At 39.2% G+C, this 20,532-nt stretch overlaps 1 protein-coding gene across 1 annotated transcript in view; it reads left to right on the top strand.

The window, feature by feature from the left end:
* Window positions 1–2,138: 2,138 nt before the first annotated feature.
* The window catches only part of LOC149011402 (DNA repair protein RadA-like protein), a 123,405-nt gene continuing 105,011 nt past the window's right edge, over window positions 2,139–20,532 (top strand). Inside the window, exons 1-3 of the mRNA XM_089161846.1 lie at window positions 2,139–3,302; window positions 11,181–11,236; window positions 11,888–11,946. Of these exons, the coding sequence (XP_089017972.1) occupies window positions 2,155–3,302; window positions 11,181–11,236; window positions 11,888–11,946 (1,263 nt within the window). The 5' untranslated portion in view covers window positions 2,139–2,154. The remainder of the gene's footprint in view (window positions 3,303–11,180; window positions 11,237–11,887; window positions 11,947–20,532) is intronic.

The raw sequence follows: 20,532 nt of genomic DNA, 5'->3' as shown, positions 1-20,532 counted from the left end.
CTTTTTTCCAAATGAGGTTTGCAACAAAATGGAACAACTAATAAGAGAATTTTGGTGGAAGAATGATAAGGGTAAAGGAATTCATTGGGTTAGATGGGAGACCTTGTGTAAAAAGGAAAAAAGAGGATGGCCTTGGGTTTAGAGACTTAAAAGTGTTTTGATAAGACACTCTTGGTTAAACAAAGGTGGATACTTCTCCAAAATCCTACATGCATTTAGGGTCAGGTGGTTACAGCTAAATATCCAATGGATAAATCTTTACTTGATGCAATGATTCCTAGGAACTACTCTTGGGGATGGAGAAGTGTACTACAGGAGCTCTGTTACGTGGGCTCATGAAAAACATTGGAATGGTCAAGATACAAGAATTTACAAAGACCCATGGCTCCCCTCCTTGCCATTTGGAGGGATAACCAGTCCCACCATGTCTTCGGGTCCTACACATGTGAGTGAGCTTCTAGATTGGTCATCATTATCTTTGGACATTCCCCTCCTACATTCTTTATTCTCTGCCCAGGAGGTTAAGGCAATTCTAGCCCTCCCTTTTCTTTCATAGGAAACATATGATAAATGGATTTGGAATAATAAATAGCATGATGACTTTATTGTTAAGTCAAACTACCATTATTGTTTATCCATCTCAAACTGCCAAGGTAATGTTGCTTTAACTTCTCTAGCCTCTCCTTTGTGTAAAACATTGTGGAGTATTCCACTTTGCCAAAAATGAAACTTGTGCTTTGAAGAGCTGCTTATGAGGCTCTCACACTTGGGGATACTTTGTTTTTGACAAAAAGTGCCCCCTCTCCTCTATGTCCTCTTTATGCTTCAAGAAATGAATCTTTTGTTCATGTTTTTTTTCATTGTAAATATGCACAAGAGTGTTGGCCTCCCCCCTGATTGATGCATCCCTCTTCACAGGAGAGAAACCCTTTTTGATTGGTTTGTCTTTATTGAAGCTTACTTTGTAGACAATGTAAACATACTAGATGTCGATATTATTTGGAGTTCTCTCTTGTGGTGCATCTGGAAAGCAAGAAATGTTGCCTTGTTTAGGGGGATATCTCTCTTGGTTAGGAGCATATTAAGTGGTTTTTCGTTACTAATTGCTAAAATACACTCCATTGATTCAACCACTTCGGCTGCAAATCAATATAACCCCTTGGGGATGACAAATATCTCACTGGATGAAGATAGCTTCATGCTTTGCACTGATGGTGGTTCGAGCTCTAGTGATGGTAAAGGTAGTAAGAGATGTCTACTTTGGGACTCCTTGGGTAGTTTCGTTACTGCTCAAAACAAGTTTAACCAAGGATATTCAAGCATAGTAATGGAAATCGAAGCGATTAGAAATGGTCTGTAACTAGCTCGAGCTCTCCAAGCCTTTGAAATTGTGGTATACTTCGACTGTCAAGCCATAATCTATGCACTACAAGATACCAGACAATAGCTGGATTGACTCTCCTTGGGGTTTACTTCAAGAAATTAGGATGATGAAACAACTTTTTATTTCTATAGTTTTCAAATACATTTCTAGATCTCAGAACATTTTTGCTGATCACATAGCTTGGGGAGCAAAACAATTTTGTTTAAACTGTTATTGGTGGAATGTTCCACCTCTTTTTTGTTTTGGACAACTAATATAATCATGTTTGGTTTAAAAAATAAAAATGAAAATGATAGAGTCCTTTGTTGATTGTATGGGAACCAATAGTCATTGAACTCTAGTGGACAAGGAACTGATTGCATGTAAGAAACTTTGTTTTTTGGAATTGGTAGCTTTATATTAAGGGTGATGACTATTGCATATACCACAAGGAGCATTGAACCTAGGACCTATTAACTAAGAAATGTCAGTCATTAACAAGGGAACAATCCTAGACTTTTGCTATTAAACTATCGCTATCCAATAAGAGTAAAGAACCAATCATTTTTGACAAATGTAGAAAACAACCCAAGTTTATTGAGAGTCTAGATCACATCCTTGGGCTCGGGGGATGACCTGACGCTTTTTCACTATGCATTTTGCGTGAAACCTACATCTAAAATTGACAAATAGTTAAGGAGTCCCACATGATCTTCTACAAAATATGTGATGAAAAAAAGCATCCTCTTGACGGGGAGGTAATTGGCATCTGCTACGAAACGATCCCCGCGATGCAATCCGATATTTTAACCGTAGCCCTGGTCCGTATTTTCGAACTTGGCGGGTTTCTGAATTCTTCATCCAGTAGAAGCAAAGCCCTAGAAGCGAAGCAGGGCAGAAGCAAGAACAGCGGGCAGGAGATGCAGAGCTACAATGTTCGAGCTTTTTGTATAATCTATTCCAATCGAATGATTCTCAGTTTTACTAAACCTGGACTCATATCTAATTCCTCTCTCTTGTTGCATCCTCCCACCCATAAATGGAGATTTCCCTACATGATCCAGAGAAAAATTCATTCCAGCAATCTACGTCACCAGGAAGATTCCAAGCATAAACCTAAACTGATTCCATCTGACGAGACTGAATTTAGTTCGAGCTGCAGAGATGAGAACCATCGAGTTTGGTCTGTTTATGAGCCAGTTGCAGGAAAGGTTGTAACAACCAGAGGCGCCGGATATACTAGGAGTAGCGAAGAAGATTCGAGTAGCGGAGATGAGACCCCAGCGACTCTGGCGAGTTTTGACTCTCTGGTAGGAGGTTTCTCGCCTGAGAAACCGGTGAATCGACCGGGGAATGTACAAGACCAGTCTGAGATTGAAGATGGAACAAATAACCATTGGTTAAATTATAATGCAAGAGGCATTAGATATAACAGGAATAGTGGAGAAGAATCGAGTAGTAGAGATGAAAGCCCAGATTTCACGCCGGCTTTGAGTCAACAGAAGGATGTAGAAAAGCAGTCGGTGAGTGGAGATAGAGCCTCTAAACATCGGTCGTATCATCACTCTAGCGAAGAAAAATCCGCGCCGAAAAGATCCGCTTCGCTCTTTGAGAACCGAAATGGAGAAACCAACAGAGTTTCATTTACTTCCAGTTCAAGTGGCCGAGGCACAAAGAAGAAGGGCAAAAGCACGGTTCATTGGGTCTGCTCAGACTGCGGGGAGTCATTTTCCCAATGGTGGGGAACTTGCCGGTCCTGTAAAGTGGGTACACTGGTGCAGTTTTCTGAGTCTGAATCAAGTAAGGATAAGTCCAGGGGATTTGAGGTAACTGAAAGTGCAATTCGGTCATGGCTCTCACATAAGACTGGTGATTTGCGTCCTCAGAGGTTGACAGATGTGAGGCAGGGTTTAAGTCAATCTCAGTGGAGAATTCCTTTGTACGTTCTCGTTGAGCATGAAATTTCTTTATCTCTTTCTTTATTCTTCATGTCAGTTCTTTTCAGTTATTATACTGTTGATATATTATGTTATTCACTGTTAATCAACTAGGAACCGATGGCTGGTAGCTAAAAAATATATTGGAGACTTTAATTACTAAAATAAGAAATTAAGTTAAAGATAAAGAGGTCACACAGGGCTATCTCGAGGGTCAAAGAGGATAAGTTGACATTAGGATTGTGCACTCATTCAACCCATGTGGGGACTAACTCAAGTCTTAGTTACAAAAGGGACTTCAAACTAAGGCGACAGCTCACAGAACTGAAAAGTGAGAATCAGTCACCACAAGAGCTTGCATTGGACTTAAAATTTTCTTTTACAGGTACATACATAGGAAAAGAATTGGTGAAATATAACTGTTGGACATATTATAATCAGAAATAAATAATTATTATGTTTCTACAATTCTTCCCTGTTTGGAGGAACTTGTCCTTGAGTTTGATGCAACAATGCTCATTGGCCAACTGTCACGATCAAGCTCTTTGACTCACACAGTCACACTATACTTTTGACAGGGTGTGCAGCTCAGATCTTGCTCTAATTATGAAGTGGGTGTGGCTCAGAAATATTTCAAAGAGTTCTGTTAAGAGTATATCACAAAGGCTAAAGAGGGAGAGAAAAAATATGGCACTAATCCTGAGGCTGGCTTTATGAGTTATACTGGGTCCATTTTAGACTTGTTGGCACTAATCATTGGACTGGCTTTAAGGGTTATTTTGTGTCCTTTTCAGACTTGTTTTCTGTTATTCTTATTGCCTTGTGTATCTCTGACTGTGGAATGAGTCTATAAATAAGATTAGTTTGTTTTGAGTCCCTCAGAATTAATGTGAAGTCTCTTCCAGATTCTCCTCTACTTCTCCTTCTTCTTGTTTTCCATTCTCTATATTTTTCTCTGTTTCTTAACAAGTTCTAGTACCAAAATGAGAAACCTGTTACTAGATAACTAGGTTCAACAACAATGACAAACTCAGCCTGAACCAAACTTAATGGGGTTGGCTACATGGATCCAAGCAAAAGAAAGTTGGGGAAACTGAGATCTAAAAGGAGATAGGAAATGGGATGAGAAAATGAAAAATGGCAAATGAAAGATGGAAAAAGATGAAGCTTAGAGGAATTTCTATGTAGAATCTTGATCTTTAAGAGGCTCTATCCAAGGTCACTGTTGGAAGGGACATAGACTATGCATGTTGTTCCTCACGACTTTTCGTGTGGTCATTTTAGACTTGCCCCAACTCTTTTAGCTTTTTGAATTGGAATTATATCACTCCTTGCTGGAGCATCCCTAGTTTTCTATTGAACATGACAATAACACCTCAAATGATTCTCTCAGAATCTGTCATTGATTGAGGGCATCTCCATGTTACTTTATTCTTCTTAGTCTTTTTGCTCATTCACATCCTTATCTCTACTGCACGTAGTCGTGTAACCTGGGGTCTCGGCCAGTCTTCAGGATCCTCTCTAATTGAACCAGCAGCAAATAGGGTATAACCCTTCCTTTTAGGGTTGAGATCTCGGTGGACAGCAGCTGTTCTGTTTTACTTGAACTGTAAGAGTAGAATTTCCAGAGTATGGGTTTGTATGTTCTTAGACTTTCTAGGATTAAGTGTGAGGTGGTTCAAGGGTTCAGTTAGGTTAGATTTAATTATGATTTTGTTCTGTAAATTCAGAATTAATCTTAAGAGGTCAGGGTTTCAAAAGTAGGTCTCCTAGTTGAATTAGGAATCTTAAGGTGTTGACAGGGTTAGGGTTTAGACGGGAAGTAGCAAGATGTAGCAGGTAATCCTAAAAGGGTTTCGGGTTTGTGAGTTATGAGAGTTCTTGTGAAACTAGGGTTAAGGTTTCTAAAAGAAGAAGATGAAGTGCAGGAAATTTCTAAACTAAGGAGATTTTGGTCTTATGATGAAGACGAAGGGTAGAAAAAGAGGAGAGGAGGGGTGCGATCCTAATGTAGGAGGAATAGGGAATGTAAGTATTGCTGATGGGAGAGGACTGCAGTGCCATAAGAAAGGATAAGGGGAGGGAGGACTACTGTACAAGGTTGGATGAAGGGATTAGGGAGGGGGAAGGGTAGGGGGTGATGCTTACTTGGTTTTGGCTAACTCCTCTTGAAGATTGTCAAACAACTTCAGAGAATCCAAGGCTGCCGCAAGCTTGAAGAAGGTGGATGGAAACTAATATTGCAGAAAATTATAGAACTCAAATAACCTAGGCCGTGCTCTTCCTTGCGACTCCAAGTCTTCCTTCAATGTTCTCTTTATTCGGTATTCATAAAATGATTTGTTACATGAGGGGAGTGGCTCTATTTATAGCCATATTACATTGCAGGATCATAACTAGGACTCAAGAAACCAATTTGATTGATCTTAGGAAATTATTTGGACTCACAGTGCAAATTTTGGTTGAGACCTAAGTTTCGACCCAGGCAAAAACCAAAATATCTAGGTTTTAACTATAGAACAAAATTTCGTCGAAACTTGCGAAATTTCCACCGAAATTTCCCATTTTGGAAACTTTGAAACAGAAAACTAGGGGACTGAAAAAAATCCTAAGTTTCGATTGAAACTGTCGAAATTTCGTCAAAACTTGTCGAAACCTGGTTCAACCCAGCTAGACCGGCTGGTTCATGAGAAAAAAAAATTCCCAAATTTTGTAGAAACATAGGAAATTTCGTGGAAACCTGAGACTTTTTCTTGCAAGTTTCATAGCTTTCCCATATTTTCAATTTTAATGTTTCTTTCATGTTTCCCCAAATACCCCCTCCATCAGGACTTCCCTATTCAAATTGCGTATTCCCTTAGACTGGTTTTCTTTGGCATGTTGATGACCAAACTTATAAAGTTACAGTTGTCGATTACCTTGACAGCCATATGCATAAAATGTCATGGGGATGTCTATGTTCGTTGGTTGGAGGAGAGGATGTTACAGGCATAGTACTACTTAGCTCAAAGGATGGATCCACCGAGGCACTCCTTTTGCACTAAGTTGTACTTTCCTTTTATTGTCAGTTACTTTGTATTTGATGTTTTGAAGTTATAAAATATATATTGAATGTTATGTACTTAAGTAGTTAAGTTTATAGTGTACTTCTTGGACAACTCTACATTGATGTTATGTATATTAAATGACATATCTACATTGACTTTTTTAGCAAAATATAGCCAATGTGTTCTTTATACTCTAATTAGCTTAAATGCAGAGTCCCACCCTAAAGTACTCCCTAAAATCTGTCAAAACTTGTACTAAAAAGTCCTAAGTTTCCTCTAAATTTCCCAGTTTTCCACCTAGGTTTCCCATTTTCACCTAGTCGAAACATGAGTTTCCCTCGAATTTTTTTCTATGGTTCACTTTCAACTGAAATTTTGGTTGAAACTTGGTATTTTTTTAGAAATTTCGACACCTAGGTTTGGGTCCTTATATGACCTCAATTTCATTTGATTTCTTGCCTCCTACCTATTTAATGCATAACAAACACAATGGAACTAGTATTTTGCCAAGAAAAGAACCATTGCAAATTTATCATTTAAGTATACTAACAAATTACTGATTTTGACATGTACAAATTGTATTGCATATGGGCATAGAATCATTAGCATACATGAGTTTTTTGATAGAATGGTTACATATACAATAAGTCAACAAAATACAATGACTAACTAGATTAAGTGATGGTGTCTCACATGTATTAAGTTCAAGCCCATATATCATGTATATGTATGTGTTTTTTCAAAATACATAATTTAGAAACTAGTTTTTAAAATCTGAAAATAAAAAATAGTAGCAATAATAAGAAAATAAGTTTAACAACACAATCATAGTCCTATACTAAACATATATTAATTTCAAAGCAATACAAGATCATTTAAGGCATGAACAAAACAAAAATTAAAAAAATGGGAAGTTTCGAACTGTTGGGTATGGCTTCTGCTTCACGTTCTGTTGCAGACGGAGTTTCCTTCGTAGTTGTTGTGGCTTAAGAGGTGTTTGAAGGCAAAAGAGGAGCAAAAGTGGTGTTTGAAAGCAAAGGAGCTGTGGAAATTAGGTGAAAATGGGATATAAATCAACAATAGCCATGGAAAAACAAGTTGGAGTGTTGAAACCTGCGAATGGTTGAAACCTGCGAAATGTTCAAAACCTGTGAAATTTCGATCAGAACTTGGTAATGATTTGAAATATTGGGAATTTCGGTCAAAATTTCGCATGCTTTGACCAAAATTTTTTCCGGTCTCGGACTCAACTTAGGGAGCCCAATTACAACTCAACAACTTAAGAAATAGGACTCTTGAAACAACTAGAAATATGAGTCTTTTAGAGAACTCCTGAACAAAGATAACCTGCAAAATAAGCATCCAACTTCTAGACGGAATCTGGAAAATTGGATTCTAATTGGGACTCCTCCTTAGACAGGGATGCTCACTCCAATAAGGAATCTAGCATAACTCATCAAGGAATAATTCAAGTTATAAAAGTAAGATTAGATTCAGAATCTTGTAAGGAGTGGACTCTAACTAAGAGAATCCCTCTTTAATTAGGACTCTTAACCAGACTGGGACTCTTCAAGAACTTGACCAAAACAAAACCAAACTCAAAATAAAAGTAGATATAGATGCCTAACAGCGTTCTGCATATTATTAGTCCAACTGGGGCACCAAAAGAGGGGATAATATCCCTGGTCGGATTTGGCCAGGTTTTGGTGTTGCATGACTGTGGGCTCATTTGGGCCTAAAATAGAAAGGGCCCTAGGTTGGCAATCTTCGTTACATCACATAGCTTCTCGATATGACACTTCTTAACTATCCAACATTTTGCACCTACACCATAGTTGGACTTAAACTGATAAAAGTGTCTTATAAGATTTGACAGGATACCTCAGTCACACAACACTCCAGATGCTTGGGGTCAAAGATATCAATTTACTTTGGGTCTCTTGGGACTCATGCAACCCAAGTGTGAGACTCACCCAACCACAAGAGGACCTCAAATTCAAATTTAGGACTTGTTTGTCCTGGAGCTTTTGTTGTGTTGCCATCAATTAGGTGGATACAGAAGATAGAAACCCATGATAACAGCTCACTGAGATTCTATTTAATATGTAAGAGATCCCTTTAAGTGCACTTGATGCAAATGCATCATTGGAGTAGTAGTTTTCATGCAGGGCTAGAATCAGCCTGCATGATATGGTCTTATGGGCTAAGCCTAAGCCCAAGTCCAGTCCACGTGTGAATGTGTAACTTGAGAAATGTTTCAAAGTCAATAAAAGGGGCTGTAGAAACTCCATAGTCGAGGAAGCTTTCCTTTGTCAAGTGTTGGATGGTGTTGAGTCAATGTTAGGTTTGAGTTAGTACTTTGGCTGGTTGGTGTTTGGATGTTAGCTCATACTTGGTTGATGTATTTCATCTATGTCTTTAGATTGTCAATGAAAGGGGGTTGATTACCAGTCATGGACTGAAATCTATATTTACTTTTGCAAGTCGTGTATGGAAAAATTTCATGTTTGATAAAGGTAAGTTGGTGGTTGATCCAATTGATCCACCTTGCAGCGTGAAGCCAGGTTGTTACTTTGTTGTTCTTATTGTTCTCTCACTTCCATCATCCATTAAGACATCTATTGTAGTGAACTATTTTCTAGTTTTAGTAACTAATCATATCCATCCATCCGTTTTACTACAGAATTTCGGCTTACCTTGCTCATCTCTACTCGGTAATCTTTATTTTAGCCTATATCAGCTATGGTCTACAGTTTTGTAAGGAGCGAAATTTTGCCTGGTGTCAAGGTTTCGCCCCTTGGTGAAACGGGCAAAACCCCGATATGTCGGTGATATTTCGCCGACATCAGAATGGGGTTTCGCCAGTGAGAGGGATGAACAGAGTAGCAGCTTGCGAAATTGCTTCAGCATCGTTTCACTACTATAAAGGAATATCTGCAAAATTGCTTCGGAATTTTGACTTTTCGTAGACAATCGCGTAAAACCTTTACTAGCCTTCATCGTCTTCGTCGCCATCATCTATGGCCAAGACACGCCAGCCAAACAAGGAGAAGACAGATTGCAGATAAGCAAAATGATCCACAAACCTTACGGTGGTTTGCCATGGAGGAGTGGAGACTTGCCTGATTAGCCACTGCAAACTTATACCATGACCACTTCCAGAAAGGATTTGGATCCCAAATTCCACAGCATTCCTTGATTACCAATGTTGCAGCAAGAGACTTCAGGGTTCAAAGGTTTGGGAAGAAGAAGAGGAGGATCGATACAAAAGGAAGATTTTCTGCAAGCAAGATTTTTATGGGGCTGCATCGGTAATTTCCACTGCTTGCTACCTCCATTACTTTGCAACTCAGAGGACAGCTGGTCTGTTCCTGAGATTAAAAATTCGAGAGAAAGAAGATGAGAAACCGAGAAAATCGATGGGAGCGATATTTTTGCAATTTATTGCGATATTTTTTAAGTTATCAGTGATATATTGATATTTCGCAATATTTTTGGCAATTTATCGCTGATTTTTGGTAAATTTCATATCGCTAAGCTCCGAAAAGGCAAAATATCGCCGAATGATTTTTCCTTCCTTGCAGTTTTGCCCTTATTGTGAATTGAAGTTTTGTCTCTGTTCTCATAATGTTGTTCTGAATTTACCATTATATATCACTGTAGGTCTTAGTTCTGTTTTCCATCTGACTTTGTGCTGCAGATATCTTTCTAGTCTGGAATTTCATTCTCTGTGAAATGGCCCTGTTTGATTGCTCTTTTGATGATTCAAAAAAAAAATACCACATTAGTACTAGATAACAGGTCTATGGCTATAAAGTAGAAAAAGAAAAAAAGAACAACATTTTATCTCAACTGAATCGGGTTTGGCTACAGATGTACGGGTATGAACAGTATGGTCAAATTATAATGAGTTTATTCTAAAATAATGTCAGCAGGTATAAGAGCAATCATAATAATTTTAGGATGTATCTTCAAACTGATGGTCAATTTATTCCTCCACACTCTCTGAATCATTGTGCTTAAAAAAAAGAATTTGCTTTTTGTCCTTCCGAATCCACTAAATACAGTACCAGCAGGCATCTGCTGCAAGGTCTGAGGTCTATGATCAAAAGATAGAGTTGGCCATAAACAGTACTGTTGGCATGATTCTAAATTTGAAAAGAAGTGGCCCAGTTTTCGTGATATGGAACAGCAATGTATGAGACTGAGAACAGATGATTACACATTCTTCCGAAATAATAGATGAGTCAGAGTCAATTGTCAAATCCGGAGCCACAAAAATATTGACATATAAGTTGTGGCCAGGGATAGGGATTTTTAAGAAAGCCAGAAACAAAATCTCCTCATCAACCAAAGTGTTTGACCAAACAAAGAGTGCTTATAAGATAGACCTCTATCTACCAGAGTAAGAAAACTTAGCAAAGCCAAGGCTCAACTCTTCTTAACTTGTATATGCATCAAATCATCCATTATAGTTCTGCATCTGTATACTATTAGGCAATCCTTTGTTTGTTCTTTCCTTTTCTCCCCGTTTCTGCTGCTCATTTGTCAGTAAATCTTTGCTATAAAATAAAATAAAAAGGAAGAAGAAAGGAATTCCCTTGGTTGATATTAAAATTTCAAATAAGAATATGCTTGATTGTTCCAAAATTCTTGGATATCAACGACAATGCAAATTACACATTAGGGAACGTGACATGTAAAGACTTCTTAAGCAGTGCTGATTCCCTCCCTTATCTAATTGATTGTTTTTATAACCAACACGAATGTTGTTAGTTAGCCTTAATTATGGCTTTTTATAACCAACACGAATGTTGTTTCCCCAAATCTTAGGTCTGGTCTATTTGGAAGTGAAGTTGCTAGGGTGCTTGGTGGTGGTCTTATACCAGGTAATTTCCGATCGCTTTTCTTCTTCTTTTGGTTGGTCTCTCTGTTTAGTGTCATGGCTATTAAAATCTGACATTTCCCCCTCTTTCTCTTCATGCAACTGCAGTTGGGTAATAGTTGTGTCCATTTTAACTGTCTGTAATACCCCTTATGAATTCCTTAAGCTTTTTGAGTGAATGTGTGTCATTTAATCTTAGTTTTGGTCTACATTCATCATCACTGTTCTTGGTTATAAAGATATGTAGGTTGTTTAGGATTTCACAGATGGTTATTTCTGCTGCATTGCATGGACAGATCATATGTTGTGTTTTTTTTTGGTGGGGGGGGGGGTGACTAGTTTTGTGAATATTGTATTGGGGTTCCTAACAGTACTTGTATATTCCATCTTGTTTTTGGCAGAAATATATGAAACTTTTTATTTTGGCTTCCAAATGAAGTATGTGTTTCTGGGAAATTTGGCCTAGCTTATTAATTATCTGAAACAAATAAAACTGTACTTGTATATTTCATCTTGTTTTTGGCGGAAATACATGAAACTTTTTATTTTGACCTCAAAATGAAGTATTTGTTTCTGGGAAATTTGACCTAGCTTATTAATTATCCAAAACAAATTATTTCGTTCACCAAACTTTCATTTCTTTTTTTTTTGGCAGGGTCTTTAGTTTTATTTGGTGGTGATCCAGGTGTTGGCAAGAGTACACTGGTTTTGCAGGTATAGAATTATTATTGTGGTTAACTAGCAAACATGCTTGGGCAGATGCACTTGAACTGATGTTTTGAGGGGTGGGGTGGGAGAGATGTTATAACAGTTTATGTCCATTGATTTTGTGAATCTGATAAGAACCCTCTAATCCCACTGAAATTCAATAAGACAAATACAAGAAATATGAGATAGAAGCTGGTTTTAATGGTGCCAGTAACCCCCAACACCTCACGGTGTTCCTCAGTCTACGGCTGCCCTAGAAAACTCTCACATTCCATCCCTTCTCCACTCAATTTCCCTCTATTTAATATCTTTCCTCCACATGGCATCATCCTAGGGCCCTAACACCACCGGCCCCTCAAAAATCACCTTGTCCTCAAGGTGATGGAAATTTTGAAGCTTAGTATTCACATGCTTGCCACACAGCCAGCCGAAGTCAACAATATTCTCAGAGACCCATCAGTCGACCCATCTCCAAAGATGCAATGGATGCGAACAATGTTGATTTCCATATTCACTTATTGGAGTTGTGAGAATTTTGTTGGCCAATTACCCTTGATCAGATCTTGAGGGAAAGAGAAACTCTAAAATCCTTGTTCCACTAAACCCATTTGGTGGGAGCTCAAATGCGAACAGGACACCAAGGACACCCAAGTCAACCAACAGCAATGGATTTTCTTTCAGCAAACCAAATACCTTAGGAAGCATTTCTTCGTGGAAATACATTTCCGCCAGTAATACGGAGCTAGGAGATGGATGTGGGGTGCCCAGATCAAGCAATATGTCCCAAAACTCTGCTGTGACTGCAACAGCCCTAACAACCCTGTCCCAACTCACCAGTAAATCAAGATGCATTTCAAGCACTGATTCGATGGAAAAGCACCAAAATCTAGAGCCCTCCTATTGTTCTTGCATTTGTCACTGGAGGTAAGTCTTTGGATTGAGGATTCTTTCGAAGGACCAAGATCTCCTCTGCTAGAGACTGCTCTGTTGGAGAAACCGACACTTCGCCCGCCAGCGTCAGACTCCGTCGGTAATCAGAAAAACAACATTGATTTGGCGTTTCTCGGTCGACTTCCTTCTGCCCCCATCGTGGCTGCAAGTAACCGTGTCTCAAATTGTGAGTTGAAGGTAGAAGAAAGTGGAATGGTAATGTTCCATAAATACCCCTGGTCATATTGTATTAAAAATGAGTCAAAACTTTCTTGGGCTCCCGTTTGCTCAAATAATGTCTCACTTGTTAGGTTGGGTCGAACAGTAAACCCCTTAAACAGCCCAAGATTTAATTTTGGTTTCATCAATCCATGGCCCAGACGCTCCAAGACAGTCAAGTTGGTTGGGCTTCGTAAGGCCCAAGCACCCAATTCTTTTTCTTCGTCCCGTAGCATCAATTGGTTCAAGTCTTGAGCCGAAATCAACCCAAACTCAACCAATTCCTTAACCACCCGGTCCACCCCTGTCTTCTTCCTCTCATTTCCTGTGATTGAAAACCTAAACACCGCCCATATCTTTGCTGCTGGTTCTAAAGTAACGAATTCCAGCACTTCCGCAACTCTCAATGGCTATTGGGATTCACTCCTCTCTTCTAGATCGAGGGCAATCCGTTGCCACTGTTGCTTCTTCCACGACGCCAACGAGTCTCCCTCCATTGTTATTGCCCCCATCCACCTAGGCTTCGCTGGAGCCCACGCCATCCAATCCATTTCTCCCCTGTACCAGCGTCGCTCCATCATCGCTCCAATTCCAGCGACTTCAACCTCTTCTTCCTTCGCTGCAGAAGACTATCAAACCTTCCTCACAAACAATCCACCTTTTCTCAATGCTACGAGGAATACGAATATTGCCAATTGAGCCAACTTGAGTATAGGAGGATTCGTCGATGTTAATCTTCTCGTTTGACTCCAAAATTTCAGCTGCAAGCATTCTTAGATCCACTTGCGAATGATTCTCTATTGGTTTCACGAGTTTTATAATTCTTCTGATCTAGCCTTCACTAAAGTCGAATTTTAGAGCCTCCTTGAACATTGACCAGTTGAATTCCGGCCATTCCTTCTGATAAATCCAATCAAGCGCATCTCCATCCAAATGCTCGAGAGCTATTCCGAGCCAATATTTATGCTCAATTTGGTGTTGCCGACAAAATTGCTCGATTTATATTAACCATTATTGCGCTCTTCCTTCGCCGGAAAACCAAGACAATGTCATAACTCCTCCCTGGGATTGTTTATGCTCTGATGCCAGTTGATAAGAACCCTCTAATCCCACTGAAATTCCATAAGACAAATACAAAAAAATACAAGATAGAAGCTGGTTTTAATGGTGCCAGTCACCCCCAATACCTCACGGTGTTCCTCAGCCTACGGCTGCCCAAGAAAATTCTCACATTCCATCCCTTCTCCACTCAATTTCCCTTTATTTAATACCCCTCAACTAACCCTAATACTTCTCTCCTCCACATGGCATCATCCTAGGGCCCTAACAGAATCTAGTTGTTGTATTCTTTAGGTTTGGACTCTTTGATGTAGAGCTAGGAATAGGAGTAAGTTAGCCCCAAAATACCCACATGTGACATGACCAAATTAGAAAGTATGGACAGAAAATAGAAGGTTATGGTTCCTAGGCAAACCAGTCACAGGAATTTCAATTAGACTTTGATTGAGTGGTGCTTGTATGTAGGTGACGTTGCTCCAAGCTTCACTTGATTCCAGTGGTTCAGGTGAGAGAAATGACACTAGTCACAAAAATAAAAGCTCATATTTTGCAGACCAGAATAGGCAGTAAATTGTCTTCAAACTTCAAAATGAGGGCCTGATGGATGTGATTATATGTTGCAACTTTGGACTTTTGATAGATGGATCCTCAGTAGTGGGGATGAACTGAAATTAAGAAGTTTCTGCTTAATGAAAATATAGGTGGTGAACTGGAAAAGATGGATCGAATTAAGGGAGGTGAGATGGAATGGATGGCCAATAAAACCTGCAGCGTTTGTGAGATGGAAGAAAGAAAAGGGGGATGTTGATGATGGTCAATCACCCTCTTTCTTCACAACAACCCTGCTTGCATGGAGCAGCAGCTGCAATAGAATAACTTGATGGTTTTGATGAATAATGACACTTTTGATGGTTGTCTTTGAATCAGTAGCAGCAGGTTCTAGTCTTCATCATGAGTGACTTGAACAAGAGAAGGAAAGGAAAAGAAGAAAATAAAAGGTTGGCTAGATGGATTTAGCCCTCATGATGCGGCCCTTGATTGGGTCACCAAACAGGGAAAAAATACTCCACGTTTTGATCAATCAGTTTGTAAAGTTTTTGGATGAAGGAAGACTTTGTTGGGCTGCGGCTTATAGGTTAGGCTTGATTTGTTGCCTGCCCAAGAAACTTCTCCTAGGTGCTCTTGCTTGGCCAACAAGCAAACTATCCGGTACTTGTGAAGGGTTCCAGACCTGAATTAAACAGAGCCCCACCCTAAGGTATTGGACCGTCCCCGAGAGGAAATAAGAGGCAGCTTCCATAGCTCTGAAAACAAATCAAGATTCTAGTAAAAATTCTCTCTTTTGTTCTTCCACATGTGGGGCTTAAATAATAGGCTAATAATACCCCTACAATGGGAAGGCCTTTTAGGATTACAAAAAGAAATAAAGGAAATCCTAATCCTGACTACCAGGCCCACCTTTTAAGGAATTCTATAACAAATAAAACTCCTTTTGAGGGAATTTAAAACAAATAAACCTCTTTTTCAAGAAATTTTAAACAAATAAAACTCCTTTTTAAGGAATTTTAAACAGATACAACTCCTTTTAAGGAATAATAGCCATGACTATAAATAAGTTAAACCTACTAATTGTCCCATGTGTGGAACTCTTTCTAATCACATATTTTAGATGAAAAGACTGTAATAGCCTAACATAATTTGGACTAATTAGTAAACCTGACATGATTAGTAATGGATGCAGTCTCCAAATCTAGGGTTCACCCTCAGGATTTTATTCAAGTTGAAACAGCAGTAAGTTTAGGGTTAGTACCCTGCGGTTATAGGATTAAGGTTAAACAGGGTGGTTCTGGGTTGAGAATGGAGAGGCTAGGTTTGGTTAGGGATTAGGGTTGGTTGAAACTCAATCCTAAACCTTTCTGTAAATAATTTCAGATTTGAATTTTTTTTTTTTCGAAATTTAGGGTTTGATAGGTATTAGTGTTTCTAGGGTTTGGGGAAGGAGTTAAGGGTTTACCAGGGTTTAAATGAAGGGAATTGGCTGAATTTGGGATCAAAGGTAAGAGCATAAGAGAGAGGAAGGGAGTTTGATTCCTAAAGGGTTTGGGAGATCTAGGGGCTTTAGGGCTTGTGAAATTTCTGGCTCATGAAATCTGGAAATTCCTAGGTTGCCACAAGAAGAAATGAATATGAAAACAAAAAAAAGAAGGGGGGGGGGGGCCCGCTGGGGGTTGAAGGAATTAGGGCTGGGGAAGGGGCCGGATAACGAGAATAGAGAGGGGGAGTTGAGGGAAGGCTGCTGCAGGGTTTTTTTTTTTTTTTTGGGGGGGGGGGGTATAGGGTGATTTGCAATGGAAGGAGGGGCTGGGGTTGAAAGGATTCAAGGTTTGGGGACTTTTTTTTTGATTGGGGGTTGGGGGGGAGCTGTGATGTGCAGGAAAAGGGGAAGGGGGAGAAGGGCTGCGAGTGAGAGAAGAAGGGAGAGATGTAGGGCTGGGTTTGTGGGTTGTTTATACTTGAAGAAGAGAAGGACTCGAAGAACATTAAAATCTGCAGAAATCTCACACAACAGCAGCCGCAAGTCTTCCCTCCTAGGGAAAACCCATGACTCAAACCTTGGCACATTCCAATTCTCAAATTTTATTAATCATCAAGTCTGTCCCTTACAAGCTAAAGAGGCTATAGTTATACACTTTTACATGAATGAACTCCTGCTAGTACTCGATCTTAGACGGTGATCCTAATTAGGACTTTAATTGGACTAAGGACTCTCATTCCGACAAGGACGATGCCATAACTCAACCTGAAAGGATTCAAATTACAAAATAAGAGTACATCTAGAATCCTTGCAAGAAGTGGACTGTAACTGAGGGAATACCTCTTCAATTAGACTTGGGATCCTACTAAAGTACTTGATATAACAGACCCTAATTTGACTTCAACTAAAACAAGCAAAATTACCAAATTGCTCCAAATCTCATGCAATCTCCTAGAGGGCCGTAGGGTATTGCGCTATATCACCTAGGGCCTAGGCCCTTAGTGTGGCCCTGGATTTGATTCACATCAAAACCTAGTATGAAATTGTCATGCTCAACTCATGAACCCATGATTGAGGTCCATTAAGTTGGCCGATTATAATGTGAACCCAATAAAGGCCCAACCCATAGACCTATTTATTAAGAAAAAGGCCCTCTTCATTGCTGGATCTGCATCACCTTAACAGTGAGGCTTCTTCACCCTTTTTTTTTTTTGGGGGGGGGGGGGGATATATATATATATATATATATATATATATATATATATATATATATATATATAGTATGTATATATGTATGTCTGTATGTCTGTATAGAGCTTTTGTGCTTGCTGTCCAAGTTGCACAGATGTAGAAACTAACTTTGCTGAGAAATAGAACTGATTCTCTCAAGAAAGTAGAAATCGAAGTTGCATGATTTCTAAAATAGAAACAAGCAATAGAAACTAGGCTTATATAAAGACCAGCTTTAATGCCTTTTTAAAGAGACTCTACCATAGACTTCAAACTCAGAAAACCATAACTAACAGAGTCCTATAAAAACTAAAAACAAAACAACTCGTCAAACGGGACTCAACCTCCTACAAAATAGCAACCACTTCTACACTCAATCAACTCCTAAAAAATAGCAACAGAAATCAGCAATGGCTCCTTAAGTGACCATTTCAGCAACGGCTCTTACTTTGAATCATTCCACCAGCACCCCCTCTTGATTCAAACTCACATAGTCCAAGCCTAGCTCTCAGATGACTGAACTTTGAATATGGAAGAGCCTTGTTAAAAATATCAGCTACCTGATCTACAGAATTACAGAACTTCAGAGAAACTTCATTTCCTGCAACTAATTCTCTAATGAAATGATGCTTTATTTCAATATGTTTAGCCCTCCCATGGAATACTGGATTCTTTGTCATGGCTATTGCTGAACTACTATCAGTAAAGATTTCACTTGCTCTAGATTGTTTCATCCCCAAATCAGTCAACAACTTCTTCATCCAAATTGCTCCACATGCTACTGCAGCCCCTGCCACATACTCTGCTTCAAAGGAAGATAAAGCTACTGTAGTTTGTTTCTTAGATCTCCATGTCACCATTCCAGACCCAAGGCTAAAGCAAAAACCTGTTGTACTCTTCCTATCATTTGCTGATCCAGCCCAGCCACTGTCAGAGTACCCCATCAACTTAAGCTCTCTTGCTTTACAGTACTAGATCCCATAATTTAGAGTTCATGCAACATGCTTTAGAACCCTTTATGCTGCTCCATAATGATGTTTTGTAGGGTTAGCATAAACCTAGAGATCAAGCTTACTGCAAAAACGATGTCAGGTCTGGTGTGACTTAAGTAGATAAGACCTCCAACCAGACTGAATTTTTTTACCATTTGCAGCTTCTGTCCCATCTTCTCTTTGCAACTTCTCATTCGAATTCATTGGTGTGTCAATCTCCTTGCTGCTGCTCACTGTATACTTCTTTAAAAAATCAGAAGCATATTTTCTCTGTGATATGAAGATATCATTACTGCATTGCTGCACTTCCATACCCAAAAAATAATGGAGTTTGCCTAGATTTGTCATCTCAAACCTCTCCATAATTTGAGTTTTGAAATCTTCAAGCAGAGAATCATTAGTTCCCAAATAAATCATATCATTGACATACAAATAGACTAAGAGGAAGTCGTCATTTCCACACTGTTTCACATATAATGTTGGCTCATTCTTACTCCTTTTGAACCAAAGTGCAGGAAATAAGTGTCTATCTTCAAGTACTAGGCTCTGAGTGCCTGTTTTAATCCATATAATGCCTTCTTGAGCTTATAGACTTTATTTGGACTTCTCTGGTTTGTAAACCCTTCACGTTGAACCACATACACCTCTTCATTTAGATCACCATTTAAAAATGCTGACTTAACATCGAACTGGTACACAACCAGCTCCAACTGTGCTGCAATTGAGAGCAAAATTCGAATGGTTTCAAATCTTGCTACTGGAGAAAATGTTTCTTCAAAATCAATACCTTGTTTTTGTGAATACCCTTTTACCACCAACCTTGCCTTGTGTTTTTGTGATGTTCCATCTGAGTTGTATTTGGTCTTGAATACCCACTTCAAGCCAATTGCCTTTTTGTTTTGAGGTAGATCAGCCAAATCCCATGTTCCATTCTTCTCTATAGCTGCAATCTCTTCTTCCATAGCATGCCTCCACTCAAACTTGTTTCCTGCCTCTTCATAACTATTAGGGTGTGATGCATAAAAAGCAGAAGTGCATGACTCGTAGATCTCCTCAAGAGATCTAGTTTTTCTAGGTGGTGTGTCATCATCATCTGAGTCACTATTGGGAGAGATTGAACCCCTGCTAGGTGTGTTTGAGTTGCTACTTGACTGGTTGGAGCTTCTTGATGACGTTGTTGTTAGAGGACTTTCAACTTGCACTTCACCTACTTCTTGGTTTTGACTTCCTTCTTCTTCTTCTTCTGTCAATTGGACTGCAGTTTGCTTTCTTTTGTCCTCCCATTTCCAACCTTCCTCTTCATTGAATATTACATTTCTACTTATGATAATTTTTCCATTCACAGGATTGTATATCCTATATGCCTTTGATTGTGTGGAATACCCTATAAAAATGCCTTCATGGATTTCTCTCCAAGTTTATCTCGTTCATGAGAGTCAATGTGCACTTACACCACGCATCCAAATACTTTCAAATGATTCACAGATGGTTTCTTACCGTGCCATGCCTCAAATGGAGTTTTGTTTTGGACAACCTTTGTAGGAGAAATATTCAGGAGATAAATTGCTGTGGTTTCCCCCTCACCCCAAAACATTTTAGGTAGACCCCTTGTTTTCATCATGCTTCTTGCCATTTCAACAATTGTTCTATTCTTTCTCTCTACAATGCCATTCTACTCTGGTGTATAAGGAGCTGATAGTTCTCTATGAATTCCATGTTTCTCACAGTATTTGATGAACTCTGTGGATAAGAACTCTTCTATGTCTATTTGAAGTTTCTTCAAATTGTTGCCACTCTGCTTCTCCACTAGAGCTTTAAATTTGACAAACTTTTCAAATGCTTCTGACTTCAACTTTAGAAAATATACCCAAGTCATCCTACTATAATCATCAACAAAAAGTAAGAAATACTTACTTCCACCCACGGAACTTAGTTTCGGCGAATTTCGGCGAAATATCGCCGAAATTCGCTGGTTTCGCCCCCTGGGAAACGATACCAGGGGGTGAAACGAGATATGCATAATATCGCCGAGATATCGCCGATATCTCAGCGACTTCTCTTCGAACTGGCGTGATATCGCCTGAAACCAGAAATTCTGTCTATCAAAACTTCCATTATTACCAGTAA

Source organism: Hakea prostrata, chromosome 7, assembly GCF_041222555.1.
Source record: "Hakea prostrata isolate BN-2017 chromosome 7, UWA_Hpros_2, whole genome shotgun sequence".
NCBI classification, from domain to species: Eukaryota; Viridiplantae; Streptophyta; class Magnoliopsida; order Proteales; family Proteaceae; genus Hakea; species Hakea prostrata.
The sequence above is the reverse complement of the archived record's forward strand: the minus strand, read 5'-3'. Positions and strand labels throughout refer to the sequence as shown.